General features: G+C 38.9%; 1 protein-coding gene across 2 annotated transcripts in view; it reads left to right on the top strand.

Annotated features, from left to right (window-relative positions):
• LOC134672593 (pyrokinin-1 receptor-like) overlaps nucleotides 1–25,080 on the top strand; it is a 102,363-nt gene that overhangs the window by 57,581 nt on the left and 19,702 nt on the right. The window contains exon 4 of one of the 2 annotated variants that reach the window (XM_063530579.1): nucleotides 19,388–19,564. In XM_063530579.1, coding sequence (XP_063386649.1) covers nucleotides 19,388–19,564 — 177 coding nt within the window. Of the gene's footprint in view, nucleotides 1–19,387; nucleotides 19,570–25,080 lie in introns of both variants that reach the window. The other variant, XM_063530644.1, reaches the window with a different exon arrangement.

Genomic DNA, 25,080 nt, shown 5'->3' with positions numbered 1-25,080 from the left:
CTTACAAAATTAAATGAATTATGTTCTAGGTTCGGCCTCCCTGAAACGATTGTGTCCGATAATGACGTCAAAATAGCTTCTCAGGAGTTTATTGATTGCTGTAAGTTTAACGGTATCTCGTATCTCACTTCACCAATTTACCATCCATGCAGCAATGGACAGGCTGAGAATAGTGTTAAAACCTGTAAAAAAATGGTCAAGGCTATTTTAGATACTCATACCTGTAAGCATAAAATTAATGAAAAGCTTCAAGAATATTTGTTTGAATATCGAAATAACGTACATTGCTCGACCGGCGCGCCCCCTGCGCGGTTAATGATGGGCCGTGACTTACGCTGCAGATTGGATCTGTTACGCCCACCGTGTAAAAAACAATCGGATCAGTTAGAGGAAATTATACAAACTTGTAATGATTCTAGGACATTTCGTGTGAACGATTGGGTGTGGTGTCGCTCATATGTTAATAGGAAACCCGTGTGGCACAAGGGTAAAATAATAGAGAAAATAGGAAACCGAATGTATTTAGTTAAGTTAGATATTAATAATTTAATTTGTAAACGTCATATTGACCAATTGAGGCGTTACGTTAGTAACCCAGATGTACACCTCGAGCGCGAGGTTGCTAATTCGTTATCCGCCTCTTCTACGCCATTCCAATTGATAGACGATGACCCTGCGGACGAATGGCAAGACGCGACGGATGGGGAAGCACAGGTAGACGTAGGAGAGCTGCCGCAGCAGCTAGAGGAGAGGGAAGCACCGCCGGCAGAGGTCGGAGAGCCCACACCTCCAGTGACGGTGGAACCAACAGAATTGCCACCACCGACAGTTGAGGTCGAACGCTTAGGGAGTAGGGTTTTGAGACCCCGGAAGGCTGTTAATTATAAAGTTTAATTTATGTTTAAGGTTGTTGTCATTTATGTACAACTTAGGTGCAGTTGCAATGTTTTGATTTTAGTTAGATATGTTTATTTATAACTTCTGGCTCTTCAGCTAAGGGTGGAGGAGCTGGTATGTATCCTCCCGCGTGTGTCTATGCTCGTTCGATTTGGTTGACAATGTCATGAGATGAAAAATACATTTCTTTTGATCCTGTAAAGAATCTAGTTTTATTAATGTTTTATAGCGGATAATTCCCATACATTTCAAATACCCAGGTAAATGAAGTGATGGATTGAAATTTAGGTTGACGCCTTTTTTATAAAACCGCATTTTTGTGATTTATTCTGAAAAGGAAGTAGATTAACTACTTACAATAATTGTATTAAAATGATCAATACCCATACAAAATTACTTTAATTGTTAGTTTGAATTGAGCGAGATGCATAGAAAGTAAGTAACGTTCACATTGGCGTCTATGTCAGTGCCAAACTGGTGGTAGCTGTACTGGGGGATTAGCCAACATACCAATCGTATATCGACAAACTCCAAACGAAATGCAAAAAATATAGCGGGATGACAAATAGGGTACATCGCCAATTATTAGCCAGTTTTCAATTACTGGCCACCTATACTAAAATGAATTCTGTGTATAGGTGAATAGAACTCATTTTTGTAAGAGGCGGCCAGTTATTGAACGAGTGGGTTGTGGATAAATTTCAGTTACTGGCCATTTTCCTTATACTGAAAATGAGTTTTATTTATCTGTAAATAGAATTCATTTTTGGAATAGGTGGCCAGTAATTGAAAACTGGCTAATAATTGGATTTTCGTACCTTATATACTAAAATGAACTTTGTTCACCTATAAATAGAAATCAAATTAAGTGGCCAGTAATTGGGGGGTGGCTAGTAATTGGCGATGTACCCTACTACGAAAATTCAGGTGACTAGAATGCATGGAGCATTTATTTATTAATTCTATTGGCTTTTTCTATCAACGATTGTCATCTTGGCTAGGCTTACATAATTCACTACACCTTAATTAATTTAATAAGATACAATTAGTTTGCGCCCTTGCATGTAATAAACACGTGCTTCATTAATATACATGTATATAAATAGGCTTCATCAAACTTCCCCGAATGCTTCCAATTCAGTTTCTTGTTGCCACGAGCGTGATTATGAGTACCTACCGTGAAGGTAGGAGGGGGGATAATAGTTAAATTTAAAGTTTAAACCTCGATAAAAGTAAATTTTTACATACCCATGTAAAATTAGGTACCTACATAATTATTATTTTCAAAGAAATACAATTAAATCTTAAGAGGCAAGACTAGTGGTAATTTTCCATACAATACAACATACATTTCCACACAATTGGTAGTACTACCAACGCAAATGAATTTGTATACCTATACCTAATGCTGGTAAGACACAGATAGGTACTAAGTAATTAATTGTAACACCTGTGCACCTATGTTTAACTAATAGCAAATAAAAAATATTGATTGATCTATTGATACAAAGGTTTTGACCCTAGAGCAATGATTTTTAACACGGAAATAATATTAAAACAACTGCCGTAGACAAAAAGTCGTTTCAAACGCTTTTTATAGAACAAAGGCGAATAATTATTTTCTGTAACTTTAAGACCCATTAATTTTCCTTTGTCTATTAAGTACAATAGGAATCCTGTGATTAAGTTTAGGGTAGCAACGTTTTTTGCTTAAGTACGTCAGAATGGCGGTTAATGTAACAAATGTAACAATGCGTCAAATTCCACACATATAACGATACTGTGTCGTACTTTAGTTAGGTAGACTATAGTAGACCCAAACGAAACGGACGACCGAGGTCGTAAAACTTCTCATTCCCACTCGCGTGGCCGTAGGTAGAGTGAGTGTGATAGTGATATGTCCCTATCACAGTCAGAGTCGTAAATTTGTCTTGCGTTTACTATAACGGAGCCGCACCGTCGCCTAAATAGTGTTTAGTTTTAACTATACCGGGTGTGGCCTGTAATATGAGCAAAAAATTAAACTGTAGGCTGTACTCCTCATACTGGCCAACATTTGTTCAGCGACTTTTAAAAATAATTTGTGGTTTGATTTTTAATACACTTTAAAGTTTATTCATTGAAGTTAATATTTATTTTGTATGAAAAATAGGGAATCTAAATACTTCATAATTTTTAAAAGTTGTTTAACAAAAGTATCACCGTTTGAGGAGTAGAATCTATGTCTTAATTATTTGCTCGTATTACAGGCCACACCCGGTATATAGTATAGATTGTCAAGCAGGCCCCTGTTTCACCAACGTGACAGGTGCGACGAATTGTAAAATCACTGTTGCTGACGGCACAGGCATCCATGGGCTACGGTTACCGCTTACCATCGGGGGGGGGGGGCGTATTCCTGTTTGCCACCATCATTGTATTATTAAAAAAAACTTTATGATATCGGAAAAAAACAGATATTTCTCTTGCTAAGTTTATGACAATTGTCACAAGAAACACTACAATTGTCACGAAATTCCGACATGTAACTCATTACCTGTCAAGAATTACCTACAATTCTTCTAAATCTTTGACAATTGTCAGAAACTTCGCAGGAGAAATATCTGTTTTATTCCGATATAATAAAGTTTTTTTAAATAATACAATGATGGTGGCAAACAGGAATACGGCCCGCCCGATGGTAAGTGGTAATCGTAGCCCATGGATGCCTGTGACGTCAGCAACAGTGATTTTACAATTCGTCGCACCTGTCACCAATGTGAAATTGGGGCCAGGTCTTGTCAGTAGAAAAAGGCGCGAAATTCAAATTTTCTATGAGACGATTTCCCTTCGTGCCTACATTTTTCAGCCGCCTTTTTCTACCGACAACACCTGCTACACCAACTATACATATGTACGAGTATATTAGTCTGTAAGGTATTTGTAATATGGGCCTTGTTGCCTGATTTAAATTTTAAATAAATAACAACACTGACTGACCACAAGAGGACCTTAATGACTTGCAATAAGGTGTAGATTGTGTTAGCAGTGTGGTTGGGCTTGTATGCCAGAGGTCTCGCAATAAATCTGGGACTATGGTAATGCTGCCTCAACTTTTAGCACTGACGTACTTTCTGAATTATATTAATACACGGATGACTTGCCAAATAGATGAAGCATATTAAGATTAATCTTTTCAACGAATATTGACCAATGCACACACTTACAGTGGACCGTTTTTCGAAGTCAAAAATATACTGATAGCTTCTTCATTTATTTTGAATGATCTCCTGACTCATATCGATAGGGATATGGACCGTGAATACCTTTTATATTGTTTTCGAGCTCAAGATATTTCGACGCAGTTACATGCATCTGATCATCGAAATATCGGGAGCTTGAAAACAATACAAAAGGTAATCACGATATCCCGGTCGATTTAAGTCTAGTGAAATTAAGTCTCCTGGTCAAATTAAATGTGGAATTGAAACTACTAGTCACAACAAAGTCTGTGCAACAACGTTACCTTGATCCGACCCTATATTTAACCTAACATAGAGTTCACCTGACGCAAGACTTTTTGCTTCATAAAACGGAGTCTATTTGAGAGAGTCTATGTATCCGGGACATTTATGTGTTGTTTCACACCGAAATGAAAGCGGGAGGTTGTAAGTGCTTACGTCCCATGGGGTGCGGGAGTTATTTTTGTTTATTGAAGTTCCTTTGTTACTACATATAACATAGGGCAGAGGGTTACAATTATGTACCATTGCCCACGCTGTTAATTGTACATCGGTGGACCTTATTACAAAAGGCATTGTGGGCTACTTTCCCACTTACACTTATACCTACACTTACACTACACTTAACTAATATTAATACTCTTATATAAAACATAATATTAATATATACACGTATTTATTTATATACATTTATTTACATTTACACAATAATCATATACACGTTATATTTACATATCGTCCGTCAATTCTTGACGTTGCCAACAAGTCGGGTGCAATGCACACGCGCACCGCGATAGCAATCCTTTGTTCGGAGCGCCCGGTTCTGAGACCCGCTCCGTGCCGGCCGGCCATCGCCGCTCCCCGCCTCAGTCTATGCACAGTACTGACGCGAAACGCATGTCGCTTGTGACCGCTAGACGCATTACGTTCGCTATCGCTTATGCTTTTGTTGACGCTTAATTTCTATTTCTATATTTCTTCCGTACTGTTACCTTCTGTGTTTCTATCTTCCGAACTTTGGACATTCCTTCTGTGTTGTATATATTCTTGACATTATAATATTTATTGGAGAAAGTGGACGTTTGGATTACTGTGGCTGTGATACGTCACGCACCCTATCTACATCCCCATACTGGTGACCCCTGAAGAACACAGTACCAAGAGGATAACATCAGAAAACCGTACGTAGAAGTGTCGAGCAAAATAGACAAAGGAAATACCGTTATGTCGCCCATTACACAAGTACCGGCGGCAGTGCGATGCTCTGAAGGCTTTCAACGAGACCAAGGAAAGCCTATCCAACGCAGCGTTACTTGCTCATCCCGATTGTCGGGCTAAGCTGGCGTTGGTCACAGACGCATCAGACATGGCACTGGGTGCGGTACTGCAGCAGCAGCTGCAGAACCAGGTATGGCAGCCGTTGGCTTTCTTTTCTCAGAAGTTGAGTCCATCCCAGACCAAATACTCGCCGTATGATCGCGAACTGCTTGCGATCTACGAGGGTATTAAGTATTTCCGGCATATGCTAGAGGCGAGGCACTTCACGATTTATACTGACCATAAGCCGATCAGTTTTGCTTTCCATAAGAGGAAACATAACTGTTCGCCTAGGCAGTTTAGGCACTTGGACTACATATCCCAGTTCACAACCGATATAAGGCACATATCCGGCAAAGACAATGTTGTGGCCGACACCTTATCTCGGATTGAAGAACTGGCGATACCACTCGATCTTGCCGATCTAGCTAGATCTCAAGTGTCTGATCCCGAGCTTGCTGAGTACTTGGCCTCGTCATCCCTGCGCTTGGTAAGAATGCCATTCCCGGGTAGCCCTGAACCCTTGTACTGCGACGTCAGTACGCCGACTCCCCGACCATTCGTCACCAAGCAGTACCGAAAAGCCGTTTTCGACAGTCTCCACTCCTTAAGTCATCCTGGTGCCAACACAAGTGCTAAGATTGTAGCCCAGCGTTTTGTATGGCCCAGCGTAAGGAAGGACTGCCGAGACTGGGCACGAGCTTGCGTGCCATGTCAACGGTCCAAAGTGAGCCGTCATGTGTCTGCACCTCTAGGCACATTTGAACTCCCTCGGGCTCGCTTTCAGCAGGTACATATTGACCTAATCGGTCCCCTCCCTGTTTCACAAGGCTTCCGCTATTGCTTGACGGCCATAGACCGCTTTACGCGGTGGCCAGAGGTCGTACCAATAGCGGACATCACGGCAGAGACGGTGGCCAAGGCATTATTGGCTGGCTGGATATCCAGGTTTGGGTGTCCTGTAGATATTGTCACAGATCGTGGTCGACAATTTGAGTCCACACTGTTTCAATATCTATCTAAGACCATCGGCTTCCAGCATAGACGCACGACCGCGTACCATCCAGCGTGCAATGGCATTGTGGAACGCTTCCACAGGCAGCTCAAGGCCGCCATTACATGCCATGCTGACGCCAATTGGTCCGAGGTGTTGCCTCAAGTGCTTCTCGGCATACGCAGCGCTTTTAAAGAGGACTTGCAAGCGTCCTCAGCCGAAATGCTTTACGGCGAGCCGCTGCGACTTCCAGGCGAATTTTTTGACCCAAGCGTACCCGGTACCACAGATATCGCCGATTTTACCGCACGGTTACGCTCATTCGCCTCGAAGTTGAAGCCTACGCCAGCTTCACGCCACAGCAAGGACAGGATCTTTGTGTTTAAAGAGTTAGCGACAGCTGAATACGTCTTCCTCCGCGAAGACGCTTCACGCGCTCCTCTAACGCCTGTATACTCAGGCCCGCACAAAGTCCTGGAGAGGACTGATAAAGTTTTTAAACTCCTCATTAAAGGTAAACCGGTTACCGTGAGCATCGACCGATTAAAACCAGCGCATTACCTGTCCGAGGACTTGAAGCTCGCTGATCAGGGGCCGACCACACCTGCCGCACCAGAAAACATCCTGCGCGGGAGGCAGCATAGTGACCCTGGGCCAAGTCAGGCTAACGTACCTAAAACTACTCGTTCGGGAAGGCAAGTACGTTTCCCAGATTATTATCGCCCTTAACCAGGTCTCTGGGGGGGAGTGATGTGGGCTACTTTCCCACTTACACTTATACCTACACTTACACTACACTTAACTAATATTAATACTCTTATATAAAACATAATATTAATATATACACATATTTATTTATATACATTTATTTACATTTACACAATAATCATATACACGTTATATTTACATATCGTCCGTCAATTCTTGACGTTGCCAACAAGTCGGGTGCAATGCACACGCGCACCGCGATAGCAATCCTTTGTTCGGAGCGCCCGGTTCTGAGACCCGCTCCGTGCCGGCCGGCCATCGCCGCTCCCCGCCTCAGTCTATGCACAGTACTGACGCGAAACGCATGTCGCTTGTGACCGCTAGACGCATTACGTTCGCTATCGCTTATGCTTTTGTTGACGCTTAATTTCTATTTCTATATTTCTTCCGTACTGTTACCTTCTGTGTTTCTATCTTCCGAACTTTGGACATTCCTTCTGTGTTGTATATATTCTTGACATTATAATATTTATTGGAGAAAGTGGACGTTTGGATTACTGTGGCTGTGATACGTCACGCACCCTATCTACATCCCCATAGCATAATAGTCAATTTCGGGTAAAAGATATTTATTATTCTCAAAATAATTTACAAAGGCAATTTACAAATTTATCGGAAATATTGGATTTACACACTTTTTATCTCTACGGTTACGTAAATATATTATAGGTACTTTACTTTCAGTACCTACTCATGTAAACAGAACAAGCAAGAAAATAATATGACATTCCTTGTCTTTCTTATGGTACGATCAGATGTCAGATATTGGATCCAAAGTAATATATACCATTTCCCCCCTATTTTCTGAGAATTTCATGCAATTTTCTACTCCTTGTGAAGTTTATCAGAGTCATTTTGTTATGATGTTTTATGTCTGACACTCTGATAGGTGTAAATTATACCTACAACTATTTATACAATGGGGAAACCTCCAAAATTGTAAAAAAAGAGTGGGCCACTTAAATAATGGAAATTACGACATAACCCTTCGTTACATTTTGTCAGTCTGATACAGACGAAATAATTTAATTTTAGTACCATTTCGTACCTTGTCACAGTGACAATCAGTCGTCGTCTAGTGCCCACAGGAAAAACCTTAGTTACTGTGGGACTTAGGTCGATCGATCTGTGTAAAATTGTCCTACAATATTTATTTAATAATACACAATCATTTTCACCATACTAACGCGAGAAAAATACAAATCAAAATAAGTATTAATCCTATTAAACTTTTATCATTTAAAATCATCACTTAAAATTCAATTCCACCAGCCTACATGATACTCGTACGTGAGACAATATCTCGAAATTTTGCATCTAATTACCTTACCACTCTTGTGGAAAAAGTGCAAATCTGAAGAGAATAGAGAGTCTTTAAGAGCCGATTCGGTGCAAAATTTTTCAGTTTAACCTACATTCACCTCGTGAGCTAACAAAATATCGTTATCTTAAAATAACTTGAAAACTTAAAAGTCAACAAGCTGAAATGGACTTGCTTACTATAGTCTTCAAACAACAACTTTGAACAACAACTTTAATTGATAGCTAAGTAGAGTAGATATTAGTTTAAGAGGATAGGGGCGTAGTAATTTCTCTATACAAACGTACTCGACTGTTTCCTCCGTGGTTTTTGACCTTAGAGCAATATTTTATTCAACACAGATTAATATTAACAACATCCGTGTCGGACTGTATTGCTTTTTTGATATTTTTCTTTTTTTTTAAGCGCTAGAGCACTTCTAACATCGCCTAACTAACTAGGCCGAATGAAAACATGGTATTCAACACTGATATCAATTAGCCAAAACAAGACAAACAGTCTGACACAAATAATTTAATTACCATTTAGATTAAAAGTTTCCTTATGATTGCTTAAGTTTTAGAGCTCCTTCTCCAAACGTCCTGGTCAAAATTTAACAGTCGAGTACGAAACCTCTAATTTTTGAGATTTTGACGCAGGTTTTTCTCCCTAAGCTGCAGTTGACCTTATCGCACTAGTTTTAGGGGCCGCGTCTTTTAGCGTGACGGATATATTCATTCACCTAAAGCTCTCAAATCTAAAAAGAAACCAGGAGCTCAGCCTTCCCTACCTTCAAAATTTGAGGTTGAATTTAGTAATGTTTGTCTCCTGGGACCTGAGTTGGGAAGCACGTAGCTGAAATGAAAATAAGATTATAACGATTCAAAGCCGCAATTAGCAATGTTTTTGGGTTAATTGAAAAGAGACTCTGTTTTAAGGAAATTCCTGGTCCCATGACATCCGTCCTTTAACGCGCCGTTTTCTCGTTATGGCAAATATCTTATAACATAAAAAAAACAACAAGCATTAAAAAAGTAACACAAATCCTTCAAAACTCGTGTTTGATATACGGTATGGGTCAATTTCACCAAACGAGCATTTTTGTCTAATTTCCATGGAATTTTGAAATACCAATATTACCCAAAAAAAAATATGCTGAGAATTTGATAAAAAATATAATAAATATTAATTTTCTTATGGGATAAAAATATTCATAAAACTATAAAAGTTATTTAAATTTAAAATTTTGGTCAGTGCACGGGAATTAGTGTGTCCATGGAAATTAGATTTTACTAGGACGGAAATTAGAACACGGCACGGGAATTGTTTTCTTAACTTATTTTGGTACTTAAAACTATTATTTATGTATATTTTAATCTACAATAATATACTGCAACCATACTGAAGTGGCATCGGACATATTTACCTTCTTTAATTTTAGTTTCGAACGACAAATCTACGAAAGCATGTTATACTAAAAACTACGTATTTGACTAATCCTTTCCTTTATTTTAATGGCAACTAATCTCTCTTTCTTAGTAAAATGTACATATTTCAAAACAATACTTTGAGTAGTTTCGTAAACTTGTCCGCCTTTACATACAAAACTATTCATTAAAAAGTGTCATTATGTATCTGCATGTAGATAGGTACAAGGTGTATGATCTGGTATATGGTCTTATAGGAAATGATACTGAGAAATAAATAGGGGCACAGTGAGAAGAAGTTATTGTGTAAGTTAATCTCAAGAAATCGAATATGCTGCCTTCATAAATTAATAACCCAAAAAATTGTTTGAACACATATGAGGTAAGGTGGGGTAAGACTATCACCGGGGTAAGACTATCACTTGTATGGAATCCTCATACTGTTAGTCTTGCCCCGATCAAAATAAACTAAGTTAGTCTTACCCCGCCTTACTTTACACATTATACGGTATACGGGGTGTCCCTGCCCTGCGGGAAAATCTTCAAAGTGTAGGTTGGTTAAGTAATTTCTCAAAAATATCATAATCTTCCTAAAAAAAACTTGCTTACAAAATACCCCCTGGCACTGACTAAAATAACCGACTTGGTTTCACATTACATCCCAAAACTTTTTTGTAGTAGAGTAGAAGAACTGCGTTGCGAGATTTGCATCTTTTTACATGAATTGAAATGATCCCATCTCTTTTTGTAGGCTGTCCTTCTTTTCGGGTAAACATACCCATACCATACTGATACTATGTATATACATATCATAATACATCTTTATTCATACTCACATCGTCCATCGTAGTGTACAGTCACCTGCAATAATATGTTACTTTGCGAAGGCCACAAAAATATGTGACACGCTCTTATGGCTCTAGAAATATGATCGTGTCAGATATTTTTGCGGCCTTCGTTGTGTAACATATTATTGCAGGTGACTGTACCTTTACTTTCCCTACTAATTGTAAGAACTAAAAGGTAACGTTGTTATCGCATATATTTCTATAGGATTACAAACTTAATTATGCAGTTATCTTTAGAACGTGACTAATATTGCAGTATTATTAGATTTTTATTGGCTTAAAAAGCTAAAACCTAATTACGTTTCAAATTTGGAACTTGTGGGTATGCTAGAAGTACCTTAAAATAATATTGATTGAGAGTGATTGTGCCAGTGACAAAACTAAGGGATTTTAAAGTGTATTAATTCTTAGACTACATGCTCAAATTAAATGTTATTTAGATAGAATGTTATTGACATTTATAATATAGTAAGAATAGGATATATTTAATTTTTCTTGTACCTATTACCCCATCTTACCTTACGTATTAAAATTGCCCGGGTTATTCGGGTCCACCCTGTAAGTATATACTAAAAAACCGTTCATAGATTTTTGAGCATTCTCTGAGATTTCCTTAAATGTAAAATAGAAAGATATACGTCATATTATTATTACATATAATATATATTCAATGCCAATATATATATATATGTAATAATAATATGACGTAAACATTGCCAATTAACTTACAGTGCCCCCAATTAAAAATTTGTTGACAATAAATGTAATACTTTCTAATTCCCGTGCCACTTAATCAGCTGTTTTAGGTAAATATTCTATGGGAATTAGGGCACGGAAATTAGAATTCGTAATAAAAAAAATCGCCAAAAATTTAAATCGTGTTTAACCAAACTGTTATGTTATCGCTTACATAAAGATACATAAAGGGCTCCTAAATATGACAATTGTTTTTGAAAAGCTATGTGGGAAATAAAATTTATAAGGGGCATCGAAATTAGAAAAAAATTGTCGCCCACCCGGATTCCGCAATACTTATGCGATTTGCTCGAACACGCCGCGGCTTGACGTACATCCGCTTGCTTTGAGAATAAGCCGAATACTGCCAGTACAGGTGAGGCGGGACACGAGGCGGTTCAGATACAGACGTCGGCTGTGAGAGCCCTTTGAGTTTTGCCGACGAAATTTTACTCGCGCGCTCGGACAAAATTTAAACTTCGATCACGAGTTATTTACCACAATGAAGTTAATAGTGTATATGCTCAGTGATAGTAAATATCATCTAGTTTAAGTATTTGACACTAAATTAGTGATACTAATGTAGAATTTTTCGTAGGATTTTTCATTATGCTCAAAAGTAGATTCCGGACAGGGCACGGGAGTAGTAATTTGAGCCTTTAGGTATTTTTAAGTGTACTCTAAAAACCAATTAATCAGTGAATTCATATGGAACCCGGTGTGAAAGTGTGGCTTCTTTATGTAAAAAAAAAAATGGTAAGTATTAATTGATGCTAACCCGCGATTTTCATCACGGACAGAAAAAAAATCGTGTTCAGAAATTGACCCGTATGAAACTTTGGTAATTTTTGTCCAAAAGTCCAGTTACTGGAGCATAATTTGCAGTGCCGGATTTACCACTAGGCTGAGTAGGCTGAAGCCTAGGGCGGCAGATTTTAGGGGGCGGCAAATTTGGGTCAAAAAAATATTGTACGTGCCGTTCAGATAGGGTCGACCAGAATTTATTTGTAAAATTTAAATAACAAGCATTATTTGTCGATTTTGCCGCCCTCTGTCATGTCAAGACCCTTTATATTGAGACAGACAGATGGCCAGTCGCACAACAAAGTGATCCTATATGGGTTCCGTTTTTTCCTTTTGAAGTACGGAACCCTAAAAATGTAGGTACCTACTATTTTCTCGAAAAAATTTCGCGCTCACTACGCTCGCGTTTTCATTTAACTAACTACATTTTTTGTGACCTATCTGACCACCATCTGACTACATTGTGAGTTTGGGATCATCGTCGATTCTTGTGTATTCGTGATATTGAATCTCACTAAATTGTTCCGATCCCATGCCGAAACTCAGGATGGATATGCGTTTTCATTTAAGTACCTACATATTATTTGTGACCCATCTGACCACATTGTAACTTTGGGATGGTCGTCGATTCTTGTGTCCTGATAGTACCTATAATGCTGGGTTCCATATTTTCCTTTTGAAGTACGGAACCCTAAAAATGTACCTACCTACAGTACCTACTATATTCTCGAAAAAAATTCGCGCTCGCTACGCTCGCGTTTTCATTTATTATTTGTGACCCATCTGACCACATTGTAACTTTGGGATGGTCGTCGATTCTTGTGTCCTGGTAGTATAATGCTGGGTTCCATATTTTCCTTTTGAAGTACGGAACCCTAAAAATGTGCCTACCTACTATATTCTCGAAAAAAATTCGCGCTCGCTACGCTCGCGTTTTCATTTATCTAACTACATTTTTTGTGACCTATCTGACCACCATCTGACTACATTGTGAGTTTGGGATCATCGTCGATTCTTGTGTATTCGTGGTATTGAATCTCACTAAATTGTTCCGATCCCATGCCGAAACTCAGGATGGATAGAGAGCTCTCAATATCAGATACAAGCTTTTCATGACTTTCCAGCACCACAGAATGAGGGATATTAGCACGGCCTGTGTAATACGTATCCCTACTACAGCTGTCATCTGCAATCTGCATAGCAATGATTATCATTGATAGAACCTAGTGAAGCGCCAGCGGTAATGTTCACACTATCGCAGCAGCTTCCGTCTACTATACGGCTCATATGCGTCTACCGGACAAAAAGCTAGCGATCCATTTGTATAGCATAGTCCCTCGAGCAGACTCGTTGCTAGACCCGACCGAACTCCTTAGCTATATCCAGCCAGACTGCCAATGTTTAGGCATTGGTAATGCCTCACCTTGTTTTTCAATGGCAAAAAACCCAGCCGTACCCACCATAACACCAGATCAGGCAAATATAACGAGGTCGCATCGTCATTGAGTGACAAAAACGGCACATATATATCTGTATCTAAAATGTGACATTAGTGACGTCACCTTATATGCATTTTAATATGGCTGTGGTGTGTTGTACTAAAAAATGAAACGCCTCTGATAGGAAAGTAATTTAAATAATTTGGCCAAGTCCGAGATAGCTCGAGGCATTTAGTGTTCCGTACGGCTACCATCAGTTTGGCATTGACATAAACGATATCGTGAACGTAATTTACTTCCTATAGGTATATCTCTTTCGCACTAATATGTCAGTACGAGCGAGATGCATAGAAAGTAAATTACGTTCACGCCCACGGTAGCGTTTATGTCAATGCCAAACTGATGGTAGCCGTACCGCTCGCATCGTTACATTTTACAGAGGTTGTTTGCCTGTTTTTAGGGTACCGTATTCAACTACGCACACAGAACAATAGTACAAAGTGTCTAAGTGCGAAGGCCGAAGGCCGAGCTTTAGCAAAATGTCATCGCTTTAGCACAGAGCAATAGTACAAGTGTCTAAATGTGAAGGCCAAAGGCCGACCTCCGCGTAGCCCGAAGGCCCGAAGCGTCCAGGATGTCAGTGCTTTAACACAGAACAATAGTACAAGTGTCTAAATGCGAAAGCCGAAGGCCGAGCTCCGCGTAGGGCCGAAGGCCCGAAGCGTCCAGGATGTTAGTACTTAAACACAGAACAATAGTATAAGTATCTAAATGCGAAGGCCGAAGGCCGAGCTCCGCGTAGGGCCGAAGGCCCGAAGCGTCCAGGCTGTCAGTTCTGTGTTTAACCACTGATATCTTGCAGGCGTCGGGCCTTCGGCCCTACGCGGAGCTCGGCCTCCGGCCTTCGCATTTAGACACTTGTATTGATTACCTGTGTTTAGAACTGACCTCCTGGATGCTTCGGACTTTCGGCCCAATGCGACTTCAGCCTTTGGATTTTGCGACTTAGACACTTGTACTTAAAAATACTTGGAAAAGTTACGGGAGGCGCGCGTCTGTCGGACGCTTCGGATCTTCGAATCGCTCCTTCGGCCTTTGCATTTAGTTAGATTCTTGTACTATTGCTTTGTGTTTGAATACCGAAGTCGAGCATCTCGCGAATGCTTGATGTATTATAATAATTTAGAGTAAGGCCAAGCGCGCACCACGATTTTTTGTCCTGCGATAATTTTGTCGCAGAAATGCAACGTATGTGTTTATATGTTAGTGGGCGCATATGCGACAAAAAAATCGCAGCGATTTTTAAATTGTGATTTGTCACATTTTTCCGCAATTGTTCGCGACGCGATTGTCGCAAAGTGAATTGCAGCATGCGGAGTTGTATGGCCCCGCGCGCACTATGATAATAAAATCGCACCCCGGCCGGACCTCAGTCGGCATTTCGCTCTCCAAACCCCAACATCTCGGCACCTGCACCTCCAATGGAGTCTCAAAATGAGACGCTAGATGTTGACCATTTAATTATGGAAATAGACGGGGATCACCAGTCATACAGCAATCGCATATTAAAGACACGTTTCATGACAAGCGACTGGTCGACTTTTTCATTTTCATCGCAGTGCGCGCAGTGAATTTTCTGCGATATATTACAGCGCGATTCTAAAATCGTGTCGCAAAAATTTATATCGTGGTGCGCGCTTGGCCTATAATACCTTAAAATGTAACATAACTCCTTCAATTTGAATTTAGAACTCATTATTATTTTTTATTTGATTTTGTTTCTAGTTCTATGCCATATATATAGACTTTAATATTATTTAGAACTGCTAAAAAACAAGATCGGCTTACTTTAAATATTTCGTCAATTTTACCTTTGTTTCTAAAAAACTGTGATATTTAACTGTCATATAGGTACTATTTATTAATGTCTTCCAAAATTATTTTCTCGTAACAGGACTGAGGGGCTACCGCGTAAACCGAAATTCGCAATTTGCGGGGATCTTTCTCTTTTACTCCAATGAAGGCGTAATTAGAGTGACAGAGAAAAATGCTCGCAATTTGCGAACTTCTATTTTCGCGGTTATAGCCCTGAATCTTGTTGCTCACCGATCCGTTCAAAAATATACATAAGTACTGAATATAATTAATAGATATTATAATTATACAATTAATACAGAAATGTAATGGTACTTAATGAAAAGGAATATTGTGTATATTGTTTCGACGAATCAGATACTCTCAATAAAATCTATACATGAGGCCAAAGCTGTTCATAAATATTAAATGACTTTATTATCTCTATACGCCTTACTAACTCTATGTGTCCTATTGTGAAAAAAAAAACACAACGACAGTCAAGAACGGAATTCTTAATTTGAATTTTTCAGATTTTTGAGATGCTAGTCCATTGCTTGGAAAGCCCGTTCGAAATTGAAACTTATTTGCAATATAATAAGGTCGTATTTTGTAGATCTCTCTCATACTTATAATAGGCTATTAAGATAAAATTAAATATCCCACAAAAATAAGCAAGCAGAATTAAACTTTATGTCAAAGACATAAGTCATAAATTTCAATGCCAAAGTTTTAACTAAGGATGTTTCTCGCCTAATATGAATTGACCAGTGTAAGCATCAGTTAGCTAGCCCTAAGCAACCAAAGGTCAAGCTGCAGTTGAAAAACTAATAAAGATAAAGTTAAGCTGATAATTTTCCCGCCGTCTCCATGCTTCTTTAAGTTGGGTATTGACTGGTCAGCTGCCTGTTAGCTATAGTTTTCGCGAAAATCGCCAGGACAGAGGTGAAAATTTTTGTATGAAAACTTGCAACTTTAAATGCATTTTTTGACGAAACTATTGCAGTCTAAAATGAAGTCAAAATCAGTCCATCGACTCAATTTTTTGCAAGCTTTCTAATGGTACCCCACACGATTCTTACAAATGAAAAAAGTTTCAGCCTACCCCTCTCAACCCCCTAAATTTCCCCCTTTAATAAGAAATAAGCAGTTTTGACTTATTCACAATATGAGTGGTGGTAATTGCTATAACTGTTCCAAATTTTAGGTATCTATGTCAAACGGTCTCTGAGAAAAACGTATTTAACTGATTTGCAAGACCGAAGTGATCCCATAAGTGTTCCGTAAACAAAGTTTTGTACGGAACACTAATAAAAACCTATAAGCGCGGCGGATCGGGGCGGCAAAATCGGCATAGCCTACGGGCGGCAAATGTCTAAATCCGGCACTGATAATTTGGAGCAAGAAGGGTTTAATTTTTTTAAAGTGTCTCGCGAAAATTTAGCGATGTCAATAAAAACATTATATTTTTTTAGAACCCGAGTAAATTGTAACTAAGAATTGAAAAAAAAACGGTTAGCAAATTTTCTTATGAAAATCAAAAATTATATTAAGAAAATTATTATTCTACATGATGTATTAACGAAATTGCTTGTTTTCACCCATCGAGGTCTGAGCGATGTATAAATAACTAAACTGGTGATAAAGGGGGTATATATTGATATGGGAAGAGATACCGTAATCAAAAACCGATCGAAGAAGAATTTATTGAGATTGATCTTTAAGGGCTTTGATATTTAATATGTTATGTTATTGGTATTGCTATTTTTAGTACCTAACAGGTAAATATTAAAGGGACCACGGACTACGTATAGGTATGTGTGGATTGGCCCATAATAAACTATTTTCAGACCTTGTAATACCGTCGTGGTTATAATTTATAACGTTATCATCACGTCCAATATTTAGTTTAGTTTAGTTTAGTTTAGTGTGGTTTTACTTTTTAATAAGTAGTTTAAATTTTAAGATGTTTTATTGATGGTTTTTGACAAATTTTTGTACCCTTAAAGAAAATAAATAAAATGAGCACGTTATTCAAGCATTATTTTAATCATATTTAACCTGTAAGTATGCAATTTTCGCCATGTTTTTGACAACCTCGAATAGGATCATGGAGCCGGGTAGCTACGTAGGTAGACAATTAGTTTAATATGTTGCACCTTGCCCGCTGCGGCCAGTTATTAAGTTTAGATATACCGAGTGGCAACAGCAAGTTCATTAATAACGTTATTACATCGATCCAAAATAATAATGTTGTAAATAAATAGCGATGAAATTCCAAACTCCAACATAATCATAACGTTTTTTTTCTTCATAACGTTGTAAATAAGTTCACTGTGTTTATGTTACAACAAGAAGAGAATATTTCGATTTCTTCGCATATATGGGTGTGTAGGTTGTGTCTTGGTATTTTCCTTCACCGCAAAGCTAGTGGTAAATATTAGGGATGTACCAACTAGTCGCCGACTAGTCGGGAAAGCCGACTATCCGGCCACATTTGTAGTCGGCGATTAGTCGGCGACTAGTCGGCAAAAATGGCCGATTAGTCGGCACTTTATTAGTGAAAGAAAAACAGAAAAAATGAAACCAACAGTCAATATTTAGCATATTATGTCTCTTCTTCTTTCCCCTGCCCTTATCCCACGTCATGTGGGGTCGGCACAACATGTTTTTCTCTTCCATTCTCCTCTGTCTTTCGCATATTATGTCTATTTTACCAAAATACCTATTCAGGGTGTGAAAACTTTTGTTCATATAATTGACCGTTTGATCGTTATCGTATGGTGGTGGTGGCTGGTGTTTTCTTCTACAGGTCGATCTCAACTGATTCTCGTGTAATTTCATGGCCAAGTTCTATACTTAAAGGATTTTATTATAATTCAGTTTTTATTAATGTTATTGCAAATTTTAGAGACTTATAAACAGGGCACGTTGCTCGTAAAAACGCTGACCACAGGGGATAGGTTCTTAACTGGCGACTACGTACGAGAAATAGAGCCTTGGAAATACCTCCTACAAGTTGTACCTACTGACGATCTGCTCAGGATCGCAAAATAAAAGAAAGACAGAAATTGAACGAGGATTCCTGTAATAGGTCTTTGAACCTGTAGAGAATACCTTTTAGCCAAGCTAATATATGAATTGCGCAACCAAAAGAGCAAAACTATTGTTTTTCACCTAAACTTATACGAAACTAATAATCTGGCCGACTAGCCGACTAGTCGGCCGACTAATCGGCCATTCGAGCGCCGATTAGTCGGCTAGTCGGCCAAATCAATAGTCGGTACATCACTAGTAAATATCAAATATCATTCTGACACCGCCCACGACAATTTGTTATCCTATTCGAATCTTGTGGACACGCAACGGATTTTATTTTCCATGACGTATTTCGTTTCTCTGAAAACAATTTTATTTAAGTTAAGAGAGACCTAAAACCAGGAAATTGGATACCTATGCCGCGCCGCGCGAAATTTGCGACGGATGATATGGCTGTCGCGGCACTCGCGGGGGTCTTTACCTTTCATCTCAATTACTGACTTTGAAAATATCTATAAGCAGATACTTCTCTTTAAAAAAATTGCTTATCCGGCACTTCGTCTATATCAATAACTATTTTATACTGAGATTATAGTATGATAGGCAGAGTAACGATATACAACTAAAAATAAATGAAAATTACGCATTTTATAGTGTTTTTTTTTTCTTGTAATATACCTTAAATAAGATCTACTCATCACTATTCTTACCTACGAACTTTTCTCACTTCTCATTTTTGTACAGGTGACCCTATCCTCCTGGTGCGGTCGCAAAAACGCGCCGCGTCTCGGCCGCACGTACAGCGCGCTGCTCGCGTCGCAGCGTTTACGCGCGGGAGACGAGCGTATACGCAGCGGTCGCCGCCTGCGGCGTCTGTCGACCGCCACGACGCAGCTGTACGACGCGCCGCCTCGAGCGCAGGTGAGGTCAGACATCGCAATAAATTGGGCTTCATTCTTTAGGGCTCATTTAGACGATGCGAGAACTCGCATGTGAATTTTATTATATTTCGGTTTTTGATCGCTCGGTTGAATTGGACGTAACCAACCCGCGCGCCGCGCGCCAAGCGCCGTCTAAATCAGCCCTTATCCTGCCTCAAGATATATTATGTCTCATAAGGCGGCGGACTAACGGTGCGGCTAGCGGGAAATCATGGCCGTTCATACGTTTGTTCGAGCGCTATATGAATGGTATTGATTTGCCGCTCACCGCGCCGCCGGTCGCGATATCCTCGGCCTTATGGTAACATTCCATTTTTAACCGCTGCTGCACTACCGGTACTGAACGCGTCGCTGTCATTGTCAATTTCCATAGTAAAATGAACAGTAATGCAGCTGTCGTTGGAAATGGACTGACGGTGACAACTATCTAATATGTCAGATCATGTGCAGATATCTAATATAAGTAGTTATAGTACCTAAGTGGGTATATAACTAGTTAAACAGCAATGGCATATTGTGTATTAATCTAGCCGTGGGCATATTCGCATCTGCGATGTCCTTTTTAGGGTTCCGTATCCAAAGGGTAATTCGGCAGAGTCGATTTACTTAACACCCAACTTGATCCTATTTCCCTTTTTGTATTTTGTTGTTCACCGACTTTGGTCATTTATGTGCCACCATAGATATAAACTATGGATGAGCGCATGCATACGAATTGCCCGTTGCGATCTTCATGTCAGCAAAAAAGCGCCATCTGTTACACACTGCGTACAACTACGTGAACTCGACTCTCGCGATAACTTTGTACGGGCGTACAAGGCTTGTTAAGTTTATTCGCGGTTTATATCAGAAGAGCGTCGATTAAGTTTATGGTTAATCAAAATTATTTGTTGTATTTGTTGGCGTTGTTTGATATCCGTGTTGTCGACACTGACGCTCCTTCTTACCTCTCACGACCCGTGACATCTGTACTAAAATCAGCTGAAGACGAAAACCAGAGAAAATATTCCACGGCCTGTGAAATGCGACATGCAACTTTCACACCACTTGTAAACATCTGTTGACAGCGTCTATGCACCCCAAATGTCCTCCGTTATAAAACATATGGCAGAAACCATATATCAACGTTGGAACCGTTCTCTAAGTACCATACTGAGCTGGCTGAGATGCAGGATCAGTAACGCCGTTATACGTGCCACCTGCATGTGCATCCGAGGCACACGCCACCGGTTGAAGTCCCCCGCCAGGTGGCTTGGGTTCGACGACGGTGCCGCCCTTCCACACATCGACTGAAACCAATTTTCTACCCTACCTACATATGTCTTAACCTAACCCTTTGCCTATGTATTACTTATGATTCTCGTAATAAATGCTTTAGTTAACATATGTATTGTATTAAAATGGGCGAACTTATCCTTATAAGTTTCCGTTCTTCTACGTTATTTCGTGATGTCATTATCGTCTCAGGCGGCAATGCAATATTTTAAATATTCGCGCCGTGCGGTGTGCCGCCCTGTGTAAGCCGGCTCTGTCAAGGTCGACAAGTTGGGGGAGCTACTAGCTACAGCAGTACAGTTTGATAAGTACCTCCCGAGCTTTCGCGAGTAAAATGGGGCGAACAACTATTTCTGTTAGTTTCTTGCTTGCAAAACAGGTAGAGTAAAAAAGAAGGAAACAGCAATACAAACTAACTAACTATTTTGGCTCAGTGATCCAAAGATAATCTTGGCCTCCGAAATGAGAGCGTGCCACCTGTCCACAAACATGATGCAAAAATATAAGTAGGTAATGGAAAGTATTAAATACAGCGATGTGAATTAATCGGTGTTTGAAAATGCGCGCTTTGTTTCTAGCGCTCACCTGTTAATTTTTTTTGAGTTTTACCTACAGTTAATTAAAAACTTATAGGTACCTGACAAGAATTAATATACTAGGTACCTAAGTCAACGAATAAAACAATAACAAATACTTGATCTTGTTATTTTGAATGTTTTTAATAATTATGTAAAAGAAACGGGAACAAACTCTGTAAGACAGACAATAGGTACTTTAATTTCGGTAATTATATCCGGTAGGTAATCAACTAATCATATTTAAGTAAATTTACCTATACAAATCACGCAGTATGCATTTCTACTTCATAATAACTTCCAAAGAGAAATGACGTCCTTACAAGGTTAATGCATTAGCGCTATGACGTACGAGCGAACATCAGTTGCTCGTGAGAATGAAATAAAATTATCGTTTAAAATTGGTTTTAAGCAATAAATAAACCTAATTGGAAATTACTTACCGATGATATGAGATCCCATTTTTTTTCTTATACTTCCTATAATGGTTTTTGCACCCTTTTACAACGCAATAAGGCATTTTTGTGTTATGCTGCGTGACAACTTTCTACTGCGCAATTCGCCACACGACTGAGCGCCGGGGTGTGATAAATGCAAATATCACACCCATGTAGCGGCCCCCTTTTTAGTGCTCGTTAGCCGCGTCCTTACGAAGTAATATATATGTCCATGTGTGCCACGCTGTAAACTGTACATCAGTGGACCTTATGCCTTTTGTAATAAGGTCCACCGATGTACAGTTAGGAGTGTTGCTGTTTGTACGTAAAGCCATAATGGAAGTCACGTTGAAATTTATAGCATATGTAACAAACACAAATATCAAAATGACTATTCGAATTTTAAACAATTATCGCTAATAATTTAAGCTCACTGGCCAGCAATTTCAGAACTAAAGTTTTTCAATAGATAGGAGGATGGATCAATTATAAATAGTGCTGCAGACATTTTGGACTAGTTTTCACTTATCTCGGCACTCCCGGAGTGCAACCCGTTGTTTTTTTTCTTACACGGCGATCAAGGGATTATTAGAGGGAATCAACTTTGTGACCAACACAAATTTGTGGACAACTTATAAACTTCCTTTAAAAAATTTAACTATTACGAACATATTCGCTAACGTGTGCGTAACTTACTTCCTATACATCTCAATCGCACTAATATACCAGAACCACAACCACCAGTTTTGACATTGACAGATACGCTCGCGTCTAAGTACCTAACTTACTTTTTATGCATCTCGCTCGTACTCGCATATTAGTGCAAGCGAGATGTATAGAAAGTAATTTACGTAGACGCGAGCGTATCTGTTAATGTCAAAACTGGTGGTAGCCGTTCTAGGTAAGTATTGTGATTGACTGATTGTATCCTGAGGGCCTACCGCAAACCACTTTCGACATATTGTCTCTCAGTCACACTTGTAAATTCGTATGTAAGTGTGACAGTAAGTGGACAACACGTCGAACGTGGTTCGCGGTAGGCCCTCTGTTCTGCTGCTCAAATATAATAATAATCCAATTTGTAGATAGCCGCATGTAAGTAATTGCATAGTAGTTTAATCAAATAAAAATCAGTGAGCCATATATGTATAGCTAAATATAAGCCTCTCTAAATAACGGTATTTCGCCAGCTTTATTATTTTATTACCTTGGGAATAACCATTGAAAGAAAACCGGGCAAGTGCGAGTCGGCCTCGCGCACGAAGGGTTCCGTACCATAATGCAAAAGAAGGCAAAAAAAACCGTCACCCATCCAAGTACTGACACCGCCCGACGTTGCTTAACTTCGGTCAAAAATCACGTTTGTTGTATGGGAGCCCCACTTAAATCTTTATTTTATTCTGTTTTTAGTATTTGTTGTTATAGCGGCAACAGAAATACATCATCTGTGAAAATTTCAACTGTCTAGCTATCACGGTTCGTGAGATACAGCCTGGTGACAGACGGACGGACGGACGGACGGACAGCAGAGTCTTAGTAATAAATCAGGTAACGTTTAGTCCACAACTTGTTGTAAGTTGGTCCAAATTCAAGTTCCAGTAAAATTATGTATAAGTATTTTTCAAATTAAGTATTTATATGTAAATAATAGTCGTGTATCGAAGTTCAAAAATAAATATGACGAGTACAAAATGTAAAGGCTCGTTAAGAATCAACGTTAATTATAACTGGACCATACTCGTACTTTAGGATAATAGTAGTTTATGTGAAAACTACATAATGAAAGGTATTAAATACGAGTCTGGGTTTATGAAACTCACTTCGTTCGTTTCATAATAGGATCACAAGAGTTTTTTAATGCATAATTAGTTAATTACGTACCTACATAGCTACAGTATTTAGTTACACATATAATAGGTATAAGTTCTTTTTGATGTGTTCTGGACTGGAGCATGTGCGTAGTAAAAGTGTTAATAATACCAACACGTAACACGTATTTTCGTTAAAAATTTAAGTAAGCAATTAAAATACTACGGGGTACAAATAGGTTGAAAACTAATAAACCAATCACAAATTATAAAGCGACCAACTGTGACTGCTCAGGTATTTATTTTAAGTCGAGGATTCCAAAAATCCGGGAAGCAACATCAATTTTGAGATTAGCGGTAGTAATGCAGGGCCCGATTCGGATTTTGAAATAGACATCTAATAGACATCACCAAGATACGATAACGATATGTTTAAAATCTAACCTGTCAAATTTGACATTTGCGCGATTCTGGAGATACTCTTGAACGTTTTCCACAGGATATGACTTAGAGATCCAATTCACATCTAATAGATATCTTACTCGATCTAACGTAAAAGTGACATTAGTTGGCCGAATTGCGCTGCAAAAGAGAACTAGTTGATATCTAAACTATAACGTATCTAGACGTCTCTTGTGAATATCTTGAAGTTCGAATACGGCAGTCTGTCGGCATAAACATGCAATATCCGCGCACATCCCCTTACGAGTATTAACGCACATTGTTAATTCTGTCGCTCGCTGCGGCAAATCTTGGTGTCAGTGTGTGAATCCCTTAATAAGTATCTAATTAACCTTTGAGTTCGGTACGTTCGTCGCCCTTGATTAAATATATAGCTACTAGGTATATATTTCTAAGAGCACCTTGTATAAAGATCTTATCGAGATATTAATATAAAAATAATTATAAGATTTTTATGTAATCGAATCAAAGGATATCGCACCACGCACGACCTTTTAACATTCTTATTTTCTAGCTAAATGTCAAAAACGTAAATATAGCTTGTGGGATTAAAGTAGGTAGAAACAAAAAAATCAAAATTACATCCTCTATCATAGTAAATCCAATACGGGCGAATATTTAAACGATGGTCAGCATAGGACCTAAGAAGTATATTGAAATATTTTTTACTTAGAAATACAATGAAAATATCAGTCAGGATACAAAATAATTCGACCCCCAATGTAAAACAACACATAAGTTACGAGATATGAGCTTTTTAAAATACTTACTGTCAACGCTTGTTGGCAGTTAGTATAAAAAGCTCGTATTTTATGACTTGTGTGTTGTTTTCGTTTCGTTTCTTCTTCGTAATGTTTGCAATACATTGCTAGGTTATTCAGGCCTTTAGCATCTTGACAGATGATTTATGCAGCGTTTGTTAGCGAGGAACAACGTCTC

This window comes from Cydia fagiglandana, chromosome 1 (genome assembly GCF_963556715.1).
Source record: "Cydia fagiglandana chromosome 1, ilCydFagi1.1, whole genome shotgun sequence".
NCBI classification, from domain to species: Eukaryota; Metazoa; Arthropoda; class Insecta; order Lepidoptera; family Tortricidae; genus Cydia; species Cydia fagiglandana.
This window is presented reverse-complemented; position numbering and strand designations above follow the sequence as displayed.